This window comes from Haemaphysalis longicornis, unplaced genomic scaffold (genome assembly GCF_048455015.1).
Source record: "Haemaphysalis longicornis isolate Haplotype H1 unplaced genomic scaffold, Haemaphysalis longicornis Haplotype H1 scaffold_1, whole genome shotgun sequence".
NCBI lineage: Eukaryota > Metazoa > Arthropoda > Arachnida > Ixodida > Ixodidae > Haemaphysalis > Haemaphysalis longicornis.
Window position 1 is genome coordinate 399803474 of NW_027526203.1, and position 21804 is coordinate 399825277.

Here is a 21804-nt window from a genome sequence, read left to right on the forward strand (position 1 = left end):
CATGCTATACTGCCAATGCAGTACGACTATGCAAATCAAAATTTAGACACCTCACGGTGGCACCTCCAGTCTGTCTGCGTCACTCCTACATCAAGGCTGCACTCACACATGCAACCCAAGTAAAAAGTTGCAATGGCTTTTATTGCTTAGTCATCAGTCCAGTTCTCCTTCGCCCAAGACGGCCATGGTGCCTCGTATTTCCAGTTTGGTCCCTGCAAGGATAACAAAAACAAGCTACTGGAGCAAAACAGAAGTTCCCGAGCAAATAGTTTATAAGCACAAAACAAAAAGACTCCACGAAATTCTAATCACCATTGCCAGCAAGGTTTCTTAGACTCTAGTTTAAACCAGTGATTATAATACAGCAGTGCACATGTACGAAAAGAGGTATGGTTTTACAAGCTGAAAACACGACCGAAACAACTTTGTTGGAATAAATTGCACATGTTGATATCTAAGTGGTAGCCTCACTTTAAGGGTGTGCGTTCCTAATTTGATGCTACGTTTGCACGAGAAAAACACTGGTCAGATGAATCTGTACACTGGTCCACCCGCAAGGAAATATACAATTCGCATGCACGAGCCCAAAACAAGCGTTGCCCCCTGTAAGCCCAGCGTGTCGCACCTACCGAGTAGCGCAGGCAGTGCAGGTAGATGAAAAGGTCCTTTGGCTCGGGGTCCTTGTACTTGCACCGACACTCGAGGCACTCCGGGCGGCGCACAAACTTGTCCTTCTCAAAGGCCTGCTTCTCCATTGCGACGCAGAAGGCAGCGGTGTCGTCGCCTTCCAGATAATGGTGCAGGCTGGCCGGGAACTGGCTGCTGCCACTGCACTGGTCCACCGGGTCGGCCTCCTCGCCCACGGCACCCTCGTCATCCGGAAGCTCCTCTCCGGGCAGGTTGCCCTCTTGGGAAAAGAAAAAGGACCAAGTGACAGACCACTAAACGACAGAAGCACGAGAAAGCTGCATTTAGCTACAATTCAGCAAAATTAGGGGCAAGCTGGTTGTGGCCAGCAGCAAGAGGTCCACTGATGCAATTTCTCAATTTAAGAAAGACACCCTATGGATCAAAATATTCGTTCAAATGGCCTCCTCATCAATAAAAAGGGAACCCACTTGTTTACAATGCTTATTCGGCCATCAGCTTTCCCTAAGCTGCCGTAATTGCTGAAACTGAGCTGAAAACGGTATGGCAGAAGCAAATTACAAAAAAGCAGTAGTACCGTAAAATCCGGAGAGATGTCCCACTCCCGAAAGATAACCCACCCCTGTTTTTGGCACGATTTTCCATTTTTTCAATAGCACCGAAAGATAACCCACCCCTGGCAATAGCATCATCCCAGCCGGGGATGACGCCCGCGGAAACGAGGTTAGCTAGTGTGGGTAGGGTACAGGTCACAGGAACCTGAAACCCGGCTGCGATAACAGGTCACAGGATCTAAAAATAACATCTGCACGTTTAGGTTGGCAATGAAGCCCACACACATGTAGAACCGTAGCGAGCCAACCACGTCGAACTCCGTGCGCAAGGAGGTGGTCGACCTTTTGCTCGACAGTGACAGCTACTGTTCGTTCAACGGTTTTGACAGCGATAAATACAGTGCTAATAAATGCGTGTTCGTTCTTTGGCTGCAATACATTTCTCAACTTTTTTTTACTGCACACCGAAAGTTAGCCCATGGCATATTTTCACTCGATTTGCTCTCGATCTTAGGTGGGCTATCTCTCGGGATTTTACAGTATGCTTCAGCTCCTTTCTATATGGAAGTCAAACTGAACTTTCTTTTTACTTTTTTTTCTCTGAACGAACATCTTCTGTAAAGGTTTCATCTGTGACCAGCAAGTATTACTCTTCTAGTATAGAACATTTCGTGGAATAACTAAAGCAAAATAAGCTTGCTCACCAGGAGTCAGATCCATTTCCGGACCGAGCCACTTCTTCAACGTGTGCACTTCCAGGAGGTCGTGGACCAACTGAAAATGGAAAATCAGCCTGTAAGGAAAAGCTGCAACAAAAATTGACCCAGGAGGACTGAACTGTATCACTAATAATGGCTCGCAATACCTGTTCTTTTGTTTTCTCCTTGAGACCACCTTTCGCTTTTTCGGATCCAAAAACGGTGTGGTTGTAGAGAGGATCGTTAACAATTGGGTAACCTGAAAGAATGAAATTCATCATGGATTACTCATCGTCATAACCATATTTTGACCATTGTCAGACTTAGTCAGAATACCTCAAATTATCTCACTCAGGCTACGTTTATTCCCTGCAATTCGGCTAGGGTCCCTTACCCTTCTCCTTCATTAACCACGCTGACATCCATCAGATTTTGCAAACACGACTCAGAAGAGTTGTTTAAAAATTTACCATGATGGTCTTAGACCTACAAGAAAGGATAAATTAGAATCTGTCCTCTACTGCAGCAAATGTTGGGACCAAGAAATGTGTCTATGTACTCTTTATTTCCATTTATATTTCCATTTACTTTTTGTTTCCCTACAACCGTAAGTATGGTTCGTTCCCCATTTGGTCGATACTAAACTTGTTTAGAGATGCCACATTGCCTCCAACATGCGCTAAATAAGTTCCACTTGCTTCTTGCGGGCAGTTGTCACAACTGTCTATGGAATGAATTTAAACACTGAAATAAAAAGTCTCCATCACTTCTGTGTTTTAGAAGTAGTACTTTTTTTCGGGGGGCTTCGCCGCCTAATTCAAAACTTGTGTCTGTCTGCCGGTTCCTTGAAACTATTTGCACCTCTTGCCCCCATTGTACTGGTGTGAGCGAGGAGGAGTGTGAGGAGGCTTGGACTACCATGAGAATCATACATCTCGCATCTCAATCGCCACACTGCCCGAGGGAGAGAACCTCCGCAGTCCCAGTCAGGTGCACTACAGTTTTTGTTGAGCCCCACTCATCTGTTGCCGCTCTACACTGCACACGGTGATAAAATCCAAGTGCAGTGTGTGGCCCAGTTATTGTGACACTAAAGTGGTCTATTTGTCCCCTGCAAAAAATGCTTATCTGTTTGTCTGTACGTCTGTTAGCTGGAAGGAAGAAAATTAGATGTCTCTCTCTAACAGCCCCTGTATGTGCTACCTCATTTAAACGTAGCCTGTAGCACAAAGCACACAAAGATTGGTTATATAACTTTCTTTTTTTTTCCCTTACACCATGCAATAACGCCACAATGGAGGTGCCCTTAATTTCAAGACATGAAGACAAAAAAAATAAGTAAATAAAAAGCAAGGATGTTATTTGCAGAGCTTTTGAACTTATTTCAAATCGGTCCAATTTGCTTGCTTGCCATAGGCCACAGACTTTGGTGAACAAATTCTAAAGCTGTACTACATTATAAAGGCCAACACCAAAAGAAAATAGCGTTAGTATAAAACACTGCGAGTATAAAACAGCTCCAACCGGAATGTTAGACTGCAGGAGACAGACGTACTTGACAAATTCATTCCTTGCCCTGCCAAATTCTCTTTTTGGCCCACAGCTAGGGCACACTTTACTGTGCCCACCAGCTTCAAAAGCAGCAGCCACATCGTGATCATCATTATCATCATCGCAATCAAAACTTTACATTCTAACTTTGGTGGAACCGTCTTTATGACATGCATATACAGTCACGTCTCGTTAATATAGACCCCGTTAATATGGACACCCCGCAATATGGACGACCTTTTCGGCGACCAGTCTCTCTCCATGCAATTCTGCCCCGTCAATATAGAAACCCGCAGTCCGGACTATGGACGGCTATTTTGGGGGACGAAACGGGTAATTACAGGCATTTTCGTCTCGTTATTATGGACACAGGTCCACAAAGCAAGAAGTAGAAAAAATGACAGGTGACCCCAGAAGCCCCAGCACATGCTAGGAATTCACTGTTGGCCGAACCACACAAAGCCGAAGTATGCATTTAACCCGGAACGCTCTTCCTTCCAGAACCATCAAATTAGACCGAGAACATTCATCATCAGTGAACAAAACTCAAGGGTAGTGACGACGGGGTGACACCCTTTTCCTGTCAAACAAGGCTGCCCTACGCGGTGTATGCCGGAAAGAGGAAGTCCCGAGGCTCAGGACAAGATAAAAGGACGACAAAAGCTCGTGCAAATATTCGCTGCACATAAATGGCAAGGCTGTAAGCTCATCAACAGCTGGGTGCAAAAAACTCAGATGAAGAAACAGTGGCCTTCTTGGAAATAGAGAAAGAGACGAACGCCTTGGAGCGTTTAGAGACGAGCAGATCCTGGAGCTTGTCGGCGGATCCGCTCAAAAGTTACATCAACTCGAACAAAGCTCCATGTGGACAGGAGCAGCCAACGGGGAAGACAGTTGACGTGAAGCTCGCCGTGGCTTTCAGACAGCTATCGCATACCTTGAGCAGGAGGGACACGCAGAATGCCCACTTCAAGTAGCCGACGTGGTGCGCTTTCTGGACACTACAGTAAGATTGAAGGCATCAGTGCAAACTCACATCTCCTCGTTTTTTTTTGCTGAATAAATTGTGTCCTTTTCTGGAAGGATTATTTGACTCACATTATGGACGATTTTTCTGGGGAACAGAGGCGTCCATATTAACGAGACATGACTGTACATCACAATAGATTCATCAATTACTTCGCGTGACATAGCGGACTTCGAATAGTACCACTTTAACTGTGGTCCCCTTTTTAAGTTTCAACCTTTCGTTAATTTTACTACATTGCACTATTTTGCACTTTCAAAGATTTTACCAAATTGTGTGTTCCCATGCAGTCGCTTCATAAAAGTCGACTCAACTGATTTCCAGGTTTTAGGGCAGCTCCTTTTGCGGCTATCAGAAGGGACTTGCCAACACAAACGTTAGCTTTGCTTACCCAAATACTGAAGATGAACACGGATTTGGTGCATGCGACCTGTGAATGGCTTGCCTGCGGAATGTAAAGAAAAAAAAAACATTGTTTAATTAGTACAGAAGCATCTAATGAAACAACTGAGGTCGCTTGGTGATGGTGCACTGACTGTTCAGTACTGAGCCAGTGCTTATGCAGCTGGACACTACACCAGCCAAGCCTAAACCACCAAATTTGAAATGCAGCACACAGGGTGCAGTCCTTTTTCATACTTCAGTTGTTAAGCACGATAACACCTTACAGCACACTGTTGGTCCAAAGAAAGAAAAAACTAACAACTACAATAACCTTGACAATAGATGTGAAATCAAATTTGTTATAACCATAAGAGGAAACAGGAAGAAACAGGAGGAATTCTTTTAAACAACAGAAATGCATAATTCTGTGCGGTCATATTTTTGTCCAGGTGTTTTGGAGAGGCAGGCAACATGTTATGATGAACAGTTTGATTCCCACTACACAGGAAATGATAAATGTTTTGTGACCCGACACATCAGCCATGACTTTGGCCTTAAATTTTTTTTTTTTCACCTCATTTCCAGAACATAGGTTGTTCCAGTGGATTCCCAAATGCCAGATGCTTAGTTCCGATTTCAGCGCCTATCTATCTGCGGTTGCTGATGAAAATACATCAAAAATAGTGGTTACGGTAGTAGTTAAACAAAATAAAAAGAGTTAGGTACAGGTTTTAGGAAGGCGTGGTGGATATCTGCCCTTGAAGAAAATACGAACCGAATAATAATTTGCTTCGAAAAATTTCGAGGTGGATAATCCAAACATGTTGCAAAAAAGTAACAAGCAACCGCCATGCACTCTGCGATAGGAGCAGAACTGGCCCTTCATATTTGTTTTAACATACACAACAGCAAAACATCATGCACAAATTCTCAAGACCTCAGTTGGGGCCTTCAAAAGTAACTCTGCCAAAATTATTTTCCTGGCTGGCAGGACGTGTCAAATAGAACATCTTACCTACTTCATGCACCAAATCTAACTTAACTTAGTGGACAAACACAGTAACTATGACAAAATCAAACAGAAATCAGTTTATAGCTATCTTGTACAGCTTGAGTTATGAATGCATCCTACTAATGAGTTCATTCATTAAAAAGCTTAAATTTCTTGAAACTTTTGTGCTACTGTATTCATGAAGGTGTCTTGTGTGCAATAAAACTGTAACAATTTTTCCGGGCTCTGTAGCTATAATTAAATTTAAAAAGCATATAGTTTCAGCATACCATATTTTTGCACATATAACCCGCACCAAAAACACAAAAATTTCAGGGATGAAGTAGAGGTGCGGATTATATGCAAGGTGTTTCCTTTGGTGCAGTTTCACCGCAATGCGCATTGGGCCGTGATGCCCCTACAGCAGTAATAGCAACTAAGCCACTATTATCCCTTTGACAGTGCTTATTTAGCGCACACAGCTCAACAATATACCAACCTGAAAAAATGCATGCGGCAAGTCACCTAGTTACGTAGTCAGTTAGGCAAGTTCTTTTGCATAAACAAATGTGTAATGTTGCTTTAGTAGTAGCTTTGGTCCATTTTTTTACGTATAGAATGTGCGGGCAACACGCGGGGATATTTTTTTTTGTGTGTGTGTGTGGGGGGGTTATATGCAGGGGCAGGTTATACGCACGAAAATATGGTATGCACATTTTTTACTCGTTGCATAAGGCAAAAACGTAATGCCATTCTTTTTTTAAAATTTGCTGAGGCTACACAAATAAATTAACAGTTTTATTGCCCACAATACGCCTTCAAAGGAGTAATAATTCTATTTTTTTAATGCTTATTACGAAAGTTGAAGCCGGATGCTGGCTTTTTCGCTCCCTTTTTTGCTTAAATGCCATGAGCTATAAAACGCCTCATGCAATGGAACGCCTCAGGCAATGCAATGCTTCACGAAAGAGAAGTTTTTCTGTTAGACACCGGATGCCAGCTTTTTCGCTCAATGAACCATTTAAGGTGTTTGTCTTAAAATTTGCTACCACAGAACTCGTCGTCGTGTCTGCAACATTCAAACAATCACCGTCTGCAAGCTTTTAGACCACATGCATTGCCAAACACAAAAAAAGCTTTTACACCAACTTACACAGTACAACACTGGACTTTCCATTGTAGCTAAGCTTCTTGAACTCCGTCATGCACTCCTTTCCGTGCTCACCCACACCACAAACTCCAATCTTGTGAGAGATAATCTCTATGGGCTCACTGCATGTCACCAGGTCACTGCAAACCACAGATAGAAATGATACATGCCAGTTCAGCCTGAAGGCATTGAAATCAAAACTTAGCAACATGATAAAAAAAAACTTTGGAATGATTTTTGATTAACTCTTTCATTACCACGCCTGTTCAAATCAATCACTGGTAATCGATGCTTTATATCCCTGATTTCTACATGTTGTAGTCATTTCTCGTGCATCTAATGCACCCCAGTGGTTAGTCTAGGCACTGCCATTTTAGAATCAGTTTAAATTTTCCCACTACGGAGACACTGAGATTTTTTACGGCGTTTTTTGCGAGAAAAGGTGCATGTGCTTTTGCGAAAGGGGGCATGGCTGCTGCGCTTGACAAAAAAGCACACTGCTCATGGTTATGCTGCATTACCACCAAATTTTCTTGATCAGGAGGCTCTCAGCAATTCAAATACCAAATTATGTTGTCAGCTTTGTAATCCAACAGCACTGAGAGGTGATAATTACCTGAAAATGACGCCAGCTATTCACTAGTGAACTTTGGTTCGGAGAAAGGATAGCTTTATTCTGCCAAAGCTTATTTCTGAAAATACCCTGCATGTCTACGAAGTGGACCTTGCATTTTCAGCCAGTTTCCAGCGGTTTCGGATTCGTTTCTGCGTTGTGAAATTCATATTTGGCGCTACTACTACACAATTATCCAACTTCAGGCCAATGTTTCTTTTCGAAAATGTTAGGTGGTGCTGCAATATAGGAGGCTCTAGCACTGAGCACTTTTCGCCGTGCAACCGCCCCTAGGTGGAAACTTGCTGGGCCTGATTCTAGTGCATTGCACCTTAATCCTACAAGCAGAGATACCATGGCCAGTCAAAAGATGACAATAAACTGCAAGTTAAAGTTCTGATAGATAAGTGATGACCAGAACGTCAACCAGCATTCCCCACTGAATTTGGTTTTCAACCTTAAGCGGATTTCTTCACATCGGTTGCTTGCCCTGAATCTTGTGCTGGCAGTACAAGGTGTTTTTACATCATGTGGAGACTAGTTGGTTCCTCCAATAATGTCAAACCATCAGATTTCTTCTAGTGAACCATCCAGAATTGCACATTTTGAAAATGCAGTTGGGCTTCACCACACAGTGCAAGCACTATGCATGCTAGCATTTTTTTTTTATATCTGACAAATTGTTCCACCAATTTTTTTCTAGGATAGGTGTTTGAAATGTTTACCTGCAAAATATATATTCTAATTTTTTTCTACTACTGGTGGTTTGTTATACACAACTTCTTTTTTTATTTTCTTTGACATCTGGACAAAAATTTTGAATTTGATAATTTTTTTTCTCAACCATTATTTGTGAAAACATTATTAAAGCTGGGGTTGTTGGAAAGGGCATTCAATCATCTGAATTTTATGCCTCTACAATATGTGCCTAGCCAATATATTTAGCACGAAAGAAATGTTTTCTTAAACTCCTAAAAATCTGCCAATTTACCACGATAACAAAACAGTTACAGGACAGGGCAACACTATTCATAAATAATTTGAGCTATTCTTGAACGTTCTACATTTGTAAACCATGCATATAATTTTCACTGCAGAAAACTCATGTTATGTTACCATCCTTTCATTTTCAAATAACACATGCATTTCGGCAGCAGTCAATGAATGATGATGATGGAGCATTGCACTCTAGGACGAACTCCAGCTGAACGTATCAAAAGTTAAAAAAGAAAACACAACAAAAGCCCTAGCAAAGGCCACACAGGCATCACCAACAAATAGCAGCATAAATTAGAAACCTCACATTTAAAGTATTTCACTGTAAACATCTAGATGCTGCAGCAGTGACTACTCCAGCATGAAAGGGCATCGTAAAAAATTAGGTCGGCTTATTGAAATAGTTCACAGAGCTGAAGTATATATAGCACAGAACATCTCAATATTCTTCTCGGTGTTCCATATCTCACTCGACTTCTGCAACTTGTTAATAACTAAAAAAAATCCCAACATTAGGATACCACTTTTTTTAACGCAAGTTAAAAAATTAAGACAGGTGGATTATGGTGCAAATGAACAGGGGTATCAAGCATGCTCCAAATTGTAAAAAAAAGTTCCACTAATTTTTTTTTTTCCATATTACCTGTCAAAAAAGAAAAAGACCCTCTTCTGAGCAATTCAAAGTGCCGAGTCCACCATGAAAGCCATATAAACCATGATGAAAAATGGCAGTTCCATGCAAACATTTGCCAGTTAATGTGTGAATAATATACACACATAGGACACATTTATAAGCTCAAAAAAATTAGTAGGCATGTGTGAATATTGATCTTTTTTTCTGATACATATACCATCAAACACAAAAAACGAGTCCTCTGTTTTTTTTTTTTTGCGACGCCCACATGAGCTTAACAAAAATAATCTGCAGTGTGGCTGGTGCACTGAGAAACTAAAGCAACTCTGAATGATAGCTTCTCTTCTGCACTTGCGCTTAGTGCGCTGCATGTAGTCACCTGCATGTAGTCTGCGACAGTGATGACTACAATGATGGTGTTGTGCATCAAAACCCAATTTAGAGCACCTGCTTAAATATCCTGCCGGGGATTACTGCTCGATGCAAAGCGACTCCCCAGACTCCAAATGGGGTCCTAAGAATTGGTTTGTTTTGTTGAAGTTAATTGACTCTTGCAAGTGTTGCACACAAATGAATGGCCAAATGAGTTCGCATAGCAGTGTTCTTGGCTACTGCTAGCTACTTTTTTTTTTTGCAAGATATTGGGTTATTCGCTTCAAAATTACCTGAAAAAATAATTATTCGCTTCGAAGTCGAATATTGCTATTCACACATGCCTACAAATAAGTCCCAATTAGTCCGAAGAAGAAATATTACTTAAAGAAATAAATTTCCTAAAACAATTAAAGACTGCAGCTTTACTAATGTCACTTGATAGGTGTAAACTTGTGTCGTAAAAAGCCACGTTGGATGGGATCCAAAGCTGAATTCACATCCAAAAGCCCAGCAATGTGGAAGTAAGGGCTACAGGGCACTTACTCTGGAAAGCAGCCCTCCACACGGCACACGTACTCCTTCAACACCTGTCGGCCCTTGATCTCATTCTCAAGTTCCCGAGCCCTGTCCACAGAACGGCCCATCAGCAGCAACCCAGAGGTTAGTCTGTCGAGCCTGTGCACAGCTGGAAGCAACCCAAATTCAGTCAGAAAAAAAAAAAACCTCCTCACTCACTGTACGACTTGTACACGTTACAGAAAATAAGTAACTGATTACAATTACAATTACTTCCTTTAAAATGTAATTGATTACAGTGGTCAGTTACAGCCACAGAAAAACAACTGAGCCATTAAAGAAATGTAATTGACTACTTTTGCGTTACTTTCCTCCAAAATTTTATTGCCGTAAGGCAATAACACAAGTTTACTCAAACTACAAGAAACCACTGTGGCTTTCGTGGTAGAGAGAAGGCTGGAGGCTTGCATTAAGGCTGGGAGGCCTACTGTGGCTTATGTGATATAGTGTTACACGTTGGTAACTTTCAACAGGAGTTGTTTTTCAAAGTTGTCGTCGCTGATTCTTCCGCATTTCCTCGTTAAAAGATCAGCTGCTGCACTGAACACACTATCAGTGCATGCGCTGGAGGGAAGGGTGGTATTGTAATGTAGGAACACCTTGAGCAACAGCTCGGAGTGGCGCAGTGTTTCTATCCTAGTAGTCCCCATGTCCTCTATGAAGCGTGGTGCTCCGCTGTTGCTGGAGGCGCACCATCGTGCGGCCGCGCCTCATGGACTGTGTGGAAGCTGCCGAGTTGGGTGTGATGGGAGGTGAGCTGCGGCGACATCTGACAGGATGGGGGGTCCCTAAAAAGCGGTCGCATATTTTTCGGGACGCAAACTGCCGTAGAAGACTGGTTACAACTTGATTTTGGCAAAAAAAGTAATTGATTATCGGTAATCAATTATGTAAAAGAACATGTAACTGAATTACCCAGAACGTTACAGTTTCAAAAAGGTAATTGATTTTATAACAAAATTACAAAAAAATGTAATTGGTTACAAGTAATCGATTACTTGTAAAGTGCTATGTACAACTCTGCTTACTATGCGTGATATTGACAATGCAGCAATATCGATTCCAGTCCAAGGCCATGTGAACATATTCTCAAAAAATCTTTCATATCAGCCACCAAGTGCTCTATCTTTTTTTTTAAAATAAAAGCCTTTCTAGCACAGCTGCTAGATGTGTGGCCTCATACATGATCTTTTTCCAGCTAAACCAATAAATGAAAAAGTAACCGTTAGGAAAGAGTTCCAATTACACATTTTCCGAACACTACATTTACTTTTTGTAGCCCCTGAAAAACATAGAAATAGGATGCTACTGTATTTTGTCAATCAGTAGTAGAAAGTAATATAGAACTGTTTTAACTCATACGCTCTATATTTAATTAAATGGCAGCACACCGAAACATTGGAATCAGTTGTAAAAGGAAATAAGAATGTGGTGTGCTCTCATATTGTCATCAAAACAAGAGCAGACAGGGTGTGCCATTGGCTAGTATCCAAGCACAAGCAGCTCATTTTCGCTCTTCTGTTGACATATCCCTTTGCACTAGTGTTAACATAAAAAGCAGAAAATACAAAATGGCAATCATGGTAGCCAGCAACACAGTAATGTCCCGTAAATGATAAAGCAGCCTTCCACCATGCTTTCCCAGTTCCTCTTAGTTTCAGTTTACCATATCATTTAAAAAAATATACAGTGTATGAGAGTAATATATGGAAAGGGGCATCAAAGTTTGACACTGTACTTCCTATTCTACCTTGCCTTTGTATATACTTTCACATATTTTATTCAGAAATGAATGTCCCACCGTCTGACTACTGCTACTGATAACAATCAATAAATATGAAACTCTGCCTGAAGCTAAATATGAAACTCTGCCTGAAGCTGTTAGGCAGGGAGTCCACTGAGTGTTTTCATTCAAGGGAAAGTCTGCTGACCACGTCAAGTCCACTGTAAATTTTCAGTTAAAAAAAATTTGCTTTTGCAGTGTTCATTTCAGGTAGAAACAGTGCCGGAGCTCAACAACAAAAAAAAGTCACAAAAAAAAAACACTTATTGTAATACACATTGTGTGCTCACTTTGTAAAGAGGCCCACAGACAGATAGCTGGTATATGTGGGATGCTTGACAGACCTTATCTATAGATGTTTCCTTTTCCCAAAGTGCATTTCGCATCTACTAAATGTGATTCCTATGTCAGTAATTTGTTCTACACTCAATACAAGGCAACAAAAATATTTTCCAAGTGCAAGTTAAGCTTAGCTGGGTTTAGAGGAGGTTCTTTGCTCTCTAATAGTACGACAGTGCATAAGAAAAGTTACACCACTCATACTTGAATAAAAATGGCCCCTAATATGTAATCATAACCAAAAAATTTTAAACCAACGTATTATTAGCACATGAAAAGTTAAAACCCCACTTCTCCCTGCAAGACAAGAAAACACACAGAGCAAAAATTTCACAATGTTCAGCATGCAGAGCTATGTCGAGGTTGCAGTGCATACAGCCAGGACCAAATAGTCAATAACAGAATACAATTTGTGTGTGGAGTTGCCTTATTCCCCAATTTGGAACCAGCTAGTATTTTTATTATTTCATTTATTTATTTATTTATTTATTTATTGCGGCCATCGCCAATTTTCTCTTTGAATGTACACGCACTGGTACAAGTGCGAAGGTGTAGTTACGTATACTAGGGGGCCAAGTTGGTAGAGCTGGTGCACTACTGGAAAAGAAGTAACAAACAAGGAATACCACAATACGGGCACAGACTAACAACCACATACTTTAGCTGACACAATACCGTATTTACTCGCATAATGAACGCACTCGCATAACGAACGCACCCCAAACATAAGCCGTCAAAATTACGTTCCTTTATTTCCCCGCGTAATAAACGCACCCCCAAATTTCCTACCCTTCAGCCCCACGAATGCCCGCACTGTAGCTTTCCCACTTTACTCGCTCCGGCTGATGATGATCGCGCATGCAACCTAGAGTCATCTTTCTGCGTAAAAGCGAACAAACAACCCGGAGCGGCGTCGTGGGACAGCCAATCATAACGGCGCTCAGTCGGCCCAGTGCGCTGAGCGTCTCAGCCCTACTTTTATTGTGTGATAGGATTGTTACTTGCTTTTCTGCTCGTCTTTCACTTTTCAGTCGGTGATAGGCTGAAATGTCAGTTACACTTCCAGTTTTAGTTTGAAGGTTCTGGAGTATGTAGTTGAGCATGGGAACCGTGCTGCTGGTAGACATTTCGGAATTGACTAAGTGAAGCCTTTACAAACGAAGAAGAGTGTAGTTCAATAAAAAACGTCGCGTACTTGCCAATTGTGTACGTGTGTACTGACTGCGAAAGGCACGTTATCTAATGCATTATATTGTTTCGTGGTAGCCTTCTTAGGTAACTGCTGAAAAGTTTGCGGTAAATTACCCCGCGTAATAAACGCACCCCCAACTTTGCTTCGGTTTTACGAGAAGAAACGTGCGTTCATTACGCGAGTAAATACGGTATACATGCACCCGGGAAAGAAATATCTATTAGACAAAAAAAAAAAAAATACAGCAAAGCGCTACCCACACTAGGCAAGCAGCACATGCTCCTCCCGTGTGACAAGGCAGAGACGCTCTACTTCAAGATAGCTCACCTCTTTTGCTTGTAGGATTGTCAAAGGGGAACTGATAAAGTGGCACTGATGGTGGATGTCCCTCTCTTAACTTTTAAAAAAGCCTCAAAAACATCTTGAGTGCAAACCGCGTGGCAGCTCATCAAAATTGTGCCGTTTTCAGACTGGGGCAAGCAATTGCATGGAAGGCAGCGCACTGCCAGGCCGCATTACAAGGTTCCATTTGGCACGGTGACAACTGACGTAGCCAGGACACTTATTTCAAAAAGCATTCATCGGGAGTTTGCAATCGAGGTATGGGAAAAGCCCAGAATTGCTGCTGACAAGTTTTGTTGGTGTGATTCCAGGGGCGGTATTCTAGAGTTTTTCCGTTTTTAAAACGTGTTTTGAAACCGTTTCATCGTGACGTACTCCCGGTTGTAGACGGGTTTTGGGTTCCCTTTTGCGCAACTGTTTTTGTTAACACATTTTAAACAACTAAACCTATTTTAAACTATCTTTTATGTGTTTGTTTAAACGTATTTTGAAAACCTAAACACATAAGATTTTTATATGACGCAGTTGAAAATTTTCATCACAAAGTAACGAATCTCGAAAAATGGCAGCTGCAGCCAGCTCTTTCCCTTTTCCTGTGGCAGTAAAGCATAAACAATGCTACAACTGCTCAGTTTTTTCACGCTTGGACCACAATTTTTATGTCGGTGACAATGACTGTGTATCAAGACAATAAATAACCTGTTATGCATGTCAGCATCAACGCACTGCCATCGTGCTGACGTGAGCTTTTTCAAGGGCCTCGAATGGTTCATTGTGGCAATGGCATTTCTGTGGTACTCTCCGAGTGAAAAAATGTGTGGGTGATCAGGATTTTCGTTTCTAAACTAGGTGTCTGCTTCGCGTAATGTCTACGAACATTAAGCTGGTACATGTATTCGTAAAGTACCATTATTCCATGCCGAGTGCTTGTGAAATTTTCGTTGTCTGCGCGGCAGCTATCAAGCTTGCACAGGATAATTTATTTCACTGTGTGATGGCAACGGCCTAGATGCACCAGCTCACAGAGGGCTTAAACAGCAGTATTTTTTTCTTTGTTACCGACCGCTGACTGAAAGCCACCGGTAGCGAAGAAATGAAGAGCACGTATCACTTTGTCCTCGACATTGAGCTCATGGTGCGGATGGTGAAGTTAGTCTCACAGCTCGTCGCACAGCCTCCGCACAGTTCTCTTCGAGAGGCGGAATGCTTCTGCACGCATTTCAAACGGGTCAACACTACTTATTGACCTCCTGTTCCGCCTCCGAGCAAACGACAAGGCGATGAAAAATCGTCTGCTCCAAATCGTCTGGTCCGAGCAGTCGCGGCTCAACACAGTAGATCCGCTGTGCTTGCATTGCGTCACATTCGGGTGTTTGCTTTTAGCCAATCAGGGCTCGCTCAAACAGACACGAACCGGACACAACTTCAGAAAACAGCCCCAGATCTGCATTTTTTTAATGCAGGATACAAACCCACCTGTACGGTAAGTTGGGCAGAAGGTAAACAGAAGAAAAAAAAAAGTGCCTCCATGTAGAAAAGCCCCTAACCACAGAATGCCACACTCCATGCAGCCAAATGTTCTCTTGTAGTGCACATTACACTGATTGAACTGCAATTTACAATTTCATCCCCACAAACACAGATAACAAAACATGAAAACTGCTCAATGTCTTACAGTATTATTTTTTCACATTTCCATGGCTTTGGTAATTCTTGTTTACTGCCCAAATAAAAACACCCTGTTGGAAATAAACCTAACATGGCTCCTTCACAAGGTGTTACCATAGTGTTCCACTACTTTCCAAATAAAATTTAAACTTGGCAATCAATAACCTGAAAGTTCAACAATTAGTTCACCCTACTCAATAAAATGGACAACAAAAACCACTAGCACAACACTACTGCTAATACAGAGGTGATTCCATCTGTGTGGATCATTGCACTCTAACTGACTTTTCCTAAAGCTTGGTGTAATGCTACTGAGATAGTCATTATACCTAGTCTAAAATGGGGAAGTTCATGTTTGGCACGCCAATAGCACCACTGAAAACATGTGAGCATGAAGGCTCATCACTGACAGCACCACATGCTGTGCGTTGCAGCAAGTTGAACATATATGCTATGCTGTGTTGGACCTGAGCTTGCGTGGCTTTTAAAGTGTCTCCTTCTGCCAAAATTTTCACTCTCCCATATAAGTTCCAGAAATTGGGTGTTTAAAAACATCCAGAGTTTTATACTTGATTAGTGGACTTACTGTGCAAGTTGTGCAGTCCATGCTCCTTGGCCAGAATGAATATGACAGAATTATGGCGATACCTTCCGCATGGATGAACCTGAAGGAACAAGATCAAAACCGTGAAATATAAAATTGGGTTTGCTAGGCTGCTACATTAAGTAGTCCTTCAAGAATGTTTCGCAGCTTTTATCAAATTTATTGCAATGAAGGTTGGCAATCCTGAAGCCCAAACGTGGCCCAAAAACAGCTGGCCGGTGAAAAGCCCACCAGTTAAACCTCTTTTAACTGCATACTTACCGGAATGGATGGGGGTTTGTCAATGACAACAATGTCTTTGGAACTGTGAAGTATCCTTATTGGTGCACCCAACACAGGAACCTCATGCCTTATGAAAGAAACAAAACCAGTATGTTTTATATTGTCCATGAGTAAAACACAAGATGCCAACTGGAAATAAACTCAAGCTCACCTGTGCAAAGTGTTAGCCAGAAGGTCATTGTCCTTGAGACGATAGTCCGTTGTCACAACATTATTGTTCACAGTCACAAGGCCAGTCTTGATAGCATTTTCCTGATAATAGCAAAGAAACAAATACAAAGCATGTTGCTACAGAAAATTAAAAGAAGCATAGCCTTTCATATAATCTTTTTACATTTGGCGGGCTTACAGAGTAATGCTGTGGTATTGAAAATGCTGTTTTACCAGTCTGGCGTGTCCCAAAAAACATAACTGGTAAAGACATTCCCAGATTATTACTAGCATAGCCACTAGGCAGCTACTATGTGGCAAAATTTACTGGCACATCCGTGAGAGTAGCTTGCCATATCATTTTAGGAAATGGAAGCACCATGGAACAAAAAAGCGGTTGCGCTGTGAAAGGCGCTGTGCTGCGAAGTGTTGAATACAATGGCTTACAGTCAGTGTTCTGGGAGAAAAAATTCCTTGGGGAGGTGGGGCACTGAAGTCTAATTACAAGCCTTGAATGCCAAAGTAGTACGGCGCTCCCCTGGTGATACATATTACTTACTCCTACATCTTGTGTGTGTCTAATTCTTGGTTTTCCTTCCTTTGTCTTCATTACCGCAGACTGTTCAGAACTCCATACTAAACAGCTACAAATCTGCATTATGGTCGTTTCGTAGAACTAGCATGAAACACACGTGACGCAGTAGTAAAGTATCGCCACAGGAAGTGATAATATTTTTGCATTCAAAGCAAGTAACCAGACTTAAGTTCCCCAAGGAATTTTTTCTCCTCTTGGCAACCTTTCGTTAAGATATATTTAAAGTACCTCAACAGCTGTGTTTCCCTTGGAGTCGGCAAAAACTAGTGGATAGCATGGGTTTTTGGTACCAACAGCTGGTACCAAAAACCCGTGCTATCCCCTGCTTTATGGATACTATGGGTTTTTTTCCTCATGGGGCACTATATAATGTCTTCGCATTAAGAGTTAGCCGTGGGCGCAGTCGCGTTCATGTGGTTGTATGAGCAAAGAAATTGGCTAAGTGGGATTCAGTGCCCGTGACCGAGGGCCTTAAAAGGTATTAGAGCAGGAGGGACGCAAGAAAAAATGTAGCAGAGGTGAGGCATATGAAGCAATAAAGGCGCACCTGTAAACACTGGACGAGAACAAGAACGTTTACCAGATGCCGGGCTCAAGTTGGAGTTTTATATAGTAAAGCTGCACCCCCCCAGAATATGAGGCATGCTATGGTGAAGAACTGCGGATTAATTTAGAGCCCCTCGGGTTCTGCAATGCATGTTTAAATCTTGTACACGTGGGCATTCTTGAGTTTAGCCTCTATCATAAATGCAGCATCCACAGACAGAAACCAAGCCAAGATCTTGGGTGCAGCAACACAGCACCCCGGCTGCTTCAGCTGCACAGCAGGTTCCCAGACACTAGTTAGAAGCCAGTGCCCAACAGGAGAAAATTTGACCGATGCCAAGCAGATCATGAGGGCAGGTGGTAGAGTACCCAAGACCTCCAAGGGTTGGAAATTCAGAGAGGTAGACACAATGCTTTCTGAACTTGCTCAATGTAAAGAATGAACTAAGCATGTTGATGACAGATTATTGAATTCAGAGCATACACAGACAATTACAAAGAGGAGAAATTGCAGCTGTGACGAGGAAAGTTGAGAAGAGGAAAGCAATAGGACCAGATGGAGTACAAGTGTAGGCAAGGAAAGCATTCAGAGAAGAGAGAATTGACTTGCTGGACAACATCAGAAAGATCAGGATAAGCTACCATCTGCATAGAAGAAAACCATAACTGTGAGACATTTTCCCTCTATATTATGCAATGCAAGGGACAGGGTCTACAATGACACCTTTGATATATGGTTTTCGTTTTTGGTATCCGAAGACTGCTTTTGCTCCTATGCTCCATTGCTATTTCACGTATTCTGTTCCATGCATCGTGGCTTAAGCAAAAACATAAGCTGCAGCTTATAGAGCAGAAGTTAGTTACTTTTTTCACCGATTAGGCTGGTCCCACTAATCCACTGACTAGCTGCAGCTTATAGAGCAGAAGTTACTTTTTTCACCGATTAGGCTGGTCCCACTAATCCACTGACTAGTTACTTTTTCCGCAGGAATATTACTACATGCTGAGTGTTGGAATCAACGTAGAATATTAACGTGGAAATGTGCTATAAACTGCAAGTTGTCTATTTGTGCATACCTGAAAAAACACTGCCATGAAAACATGAATAAGAACTAGGACTGCAACATTCAAGACAAGTCATTATAAACACATAGGTGCTACACTAATCAGTAACTTATTGCGGAACTTGCATACCGCCAATATTTTCTTACAAACTTTGTTTCTGAAGGCAAAAACTTTAAAATTCTGCTCATAACATAAAACCTCTAGCTTACTCTTCATTCATCACGCCAAAACTTGTACATGCCAGCGCAGTTTGGGATCCCTATACAAAGCACAACATAATAAATTGGAAACACTTCAAAGAAAAATGGTACGCAGGCTTGTTTATTCTGTTTACTAGTATTCTCTCTACTAGAGAATACTAGAGAATACTAGAGAATAGAGAATACTAGAGAATACTAGTAATTTACTAGTATTCTCTCCTCCACAATAAATGATGGCTAATCACATTCCAAAGCTTGAAGAACGTTACTGTTTAGGAAAATTTGACATCCACCTCTATGCAGCCTCACGGCTACAAAGAAAAGCTGTACAGCTTTCTCAGAAACTTTGCAGTTAAAAAAAAATTCATCCTGGTCCAGGATTCGAACCCGGGACTACCGCCTATCTAGGGCAGTAGCTCTACCAACTGAGCTAACCAGGAGGCTAGCCATTTGTAGTGCGAGAGCGAATTGATCAACAACTCTAAGTGATGGACAGGTGTTAACCGACCATATTTAGGGGAAATCCCCAAGGTGGAGAAAGTTTCTGCACTGATGTGGATGTCAAATTTTCATTGTCAGAAACTTACTTCGCCTTGGGGATTTGCACTAAATTTGGTTGATTAACACCTGTCCATCACTTAGAGTTGTTGATCAATTCGCTCTCGCACTACAAATGGCTAGCCTCCTGGTTGGCTCAGTTGGTGAAGCTACTGCCCTAGATAGGCGGTGGTCCTGGGTTCAAATCCTGGACCAGGACGAATTTTTCTTTAACTGCGAAGTTTCTGAGAAAGCTGTACAGCTTTCCTTTGTAGCCGTGAGGCTGCATTGAGGTGGATGTCAAATTTTCCTTCGCAGAAACTTACTCCACCTGGGAGATTTCCCCTAAATCTGCTCGGTTTAAGAAAGTGTTACTGCCACGATTTTAGTGCTAGCCCCATCTTCATTGTCCCCAGTAGCAAGACGCACCAGGCACAATGAACTGAATGCTCCTACCCCATGTTTTTGCTGCTATTGACACACTGAAATTTTCTTCCCTACCTCCCCATGCAGTCCATGCAATAATGGAGTGGAACGAATAAACCAGTGAATAACTTCTTTGCATGTATGCACTACTTGTGTTACTTCCTGCTTGGACCTGGCCAAGGTCTGCAGTATGCAACAAATAAATAAGTAAAAAATGAACATAAGCGAATGTGCAATTACTGTTCACTGCTTCAGGCTGCAGCCTTTTTGCGACACCATTTTTCTTTTGTTGATGTCAAATTTTCTCATGGATATGCGGCTTAGCCTGACTTTTATAAACATTATTCGGCGTGCAAATAGTAGGCGAGACCTGGAAACAAAGGACACCCTGCATACTGTACACGGGCAACTGGTGTAAATGCAGGGTCAAGAGAAAGCGCAGAAACGCGTTGATTATTTCAGACTTACATAGACCTCTCTTGAATGAGCTCGGAACTCCCTGGTAAAGACGTCCACAAGAAGATGTCCAACCCAGCGACCTTTGCAAAACGTGGTGTACGTGAAATAGTACGGGTACACTTTACGTAGACCTAGAAAGACACAAAAGATACCGATACACTCGGGAGGTCCCATTTTGACGAAGTGAAAGATATTAAATCATTAAGACTGACGTGCTGATATACACTTACCATACTGAAAATAGTATTCAGTCTCATCGAAACGATCACTGCCGAAACCGGGTCGCAGTTCCTTTTGTCCTTGCCTGATCTGAAAGTAGCCGAACATAGTGAATACTGTTTCTTCCAAACAGCAACTGCTGTGGCAATATTTAGAAATGGTATTCACGTAAAAATAAATGAAGACAAAGCGTGTTCATTTAAAACATTTGCATCGCACAAAGCGACTCATTTTGGAACAGCAGCCTCGTGACGTAAAATGGAACACCGGCTTCTCACCGCTGTCACAGAGCGTTAAGTATTGCGAGCTTGCCTTTTTGATGTCTAGGCCCGTAATCGGCTCCTCGGCCTTTCTTTTAACTCCGCAACCAACATCAGCAGTCTCGACTGCGTCACTGGACGCTTCCTGCAGTGCAGTGCTCATACTGCTCGCAATCGAAGTCTTGAGATTCGGGGGCACGTATCTTTTTGAAAGGAGGAGTCGTTGAACGATGATGAAAAACATGGATTGGGTATATACATATATATGTATTCTTTTTTTTCAAACTAGGCACGATATCAAATGTATCATTAGTTATGAGGCGCAAATACCCTCAATTTGCGCAACCAGCGCAAAAGCACAGAACAGGGAGGAAAAGCATGAGCAAAAAATACTGCAAATAGTACATGGATGGCATTGGCTTTTGGTTTTGGCTCCCGGCGCAAGAGTTAAAAACTGATGATGATGAAAACTGTTTTTTAGATGGAGAAAAGAAATTTGGCCTCCGTTGGTTTTCAGAACATTAGTGTTTTTTATCTCTAAATAACTGCTAATGCAAGTAAAGTGGTGATTACAGTTCCTTTAACAGGCGGCGAAGTGTCTGGTGGAAATCAGAATGCCTTTTGAAGCATATCGAGGGACGAACCACGACGACCACGAAAATACTCTGATGCTCAGCTGAGACCAAGAGGCACAACGTGCGATCAAGCTCAGACCAGACAGCCGCCAGATCTCAAGGACGACTCCTACCCAGTGTTTGAAAAAAAAAAAAAATCTCCAGCCAAAACTGCACGACCCTGAGGGAAGGGAGGGTTCTTGCAGTTCCACGTCAAACGGTACCCGCACCCCCCACGTTGACGTCGAATGAGTTTACTAAAAATAGACATAACAAGGGCGTACGTTGGAAGAAGGAAAAGACACACAGGGAAAATGATTACAGCA

The 21804-nt window shown here is 42.0% G+C and overlaps 1 protein-coding gene and 1 non-coding gene across 2 annotated transcripts; both read right to left on the reverse strand.

The window, feature by feature from the left end:
* Positions 1–120: 120 nt before the first annotated feature.
* Positions 121–21300, reverse strand: LOC144155393 (pseudouridylate synthase RPUSD2-like). Its single transcript, XM_077686789.1, has 13 exons — positions 20917–21300; positions 20616–20694; positions 20395–20516; positions 16559–16659; positions 16387–16474; positions 16108–16186; positions 10165–10306; positions 7007–7143; positions 4870–4923; positions 2068–2159; positions 1907–1976; positions 630–907; positions 121–212 (listed from the first exon to the last, which is right to left on the reverse strand). The coding sequence occupies exons 1-13, from the start codon at positions 21106–21108 to the stop codon at positions 147–149; spliced, it is 1500 nt and encodes a 499-aa protein (XP_077542915.1). The 5' UTR covers positions 21109–21300; the 3' UTR covers positions 121–146.
* Positions 19330–19403, reverse strand: Trnas-aga (transfer RNA serine (anticodon AGA)). Its single transcript has one exon. It is a non-coding gene; the product is annotated as a tRNA-Ser (tRNA).
* Positions 21301–21804: the final 504 nt, after the last annotated feature.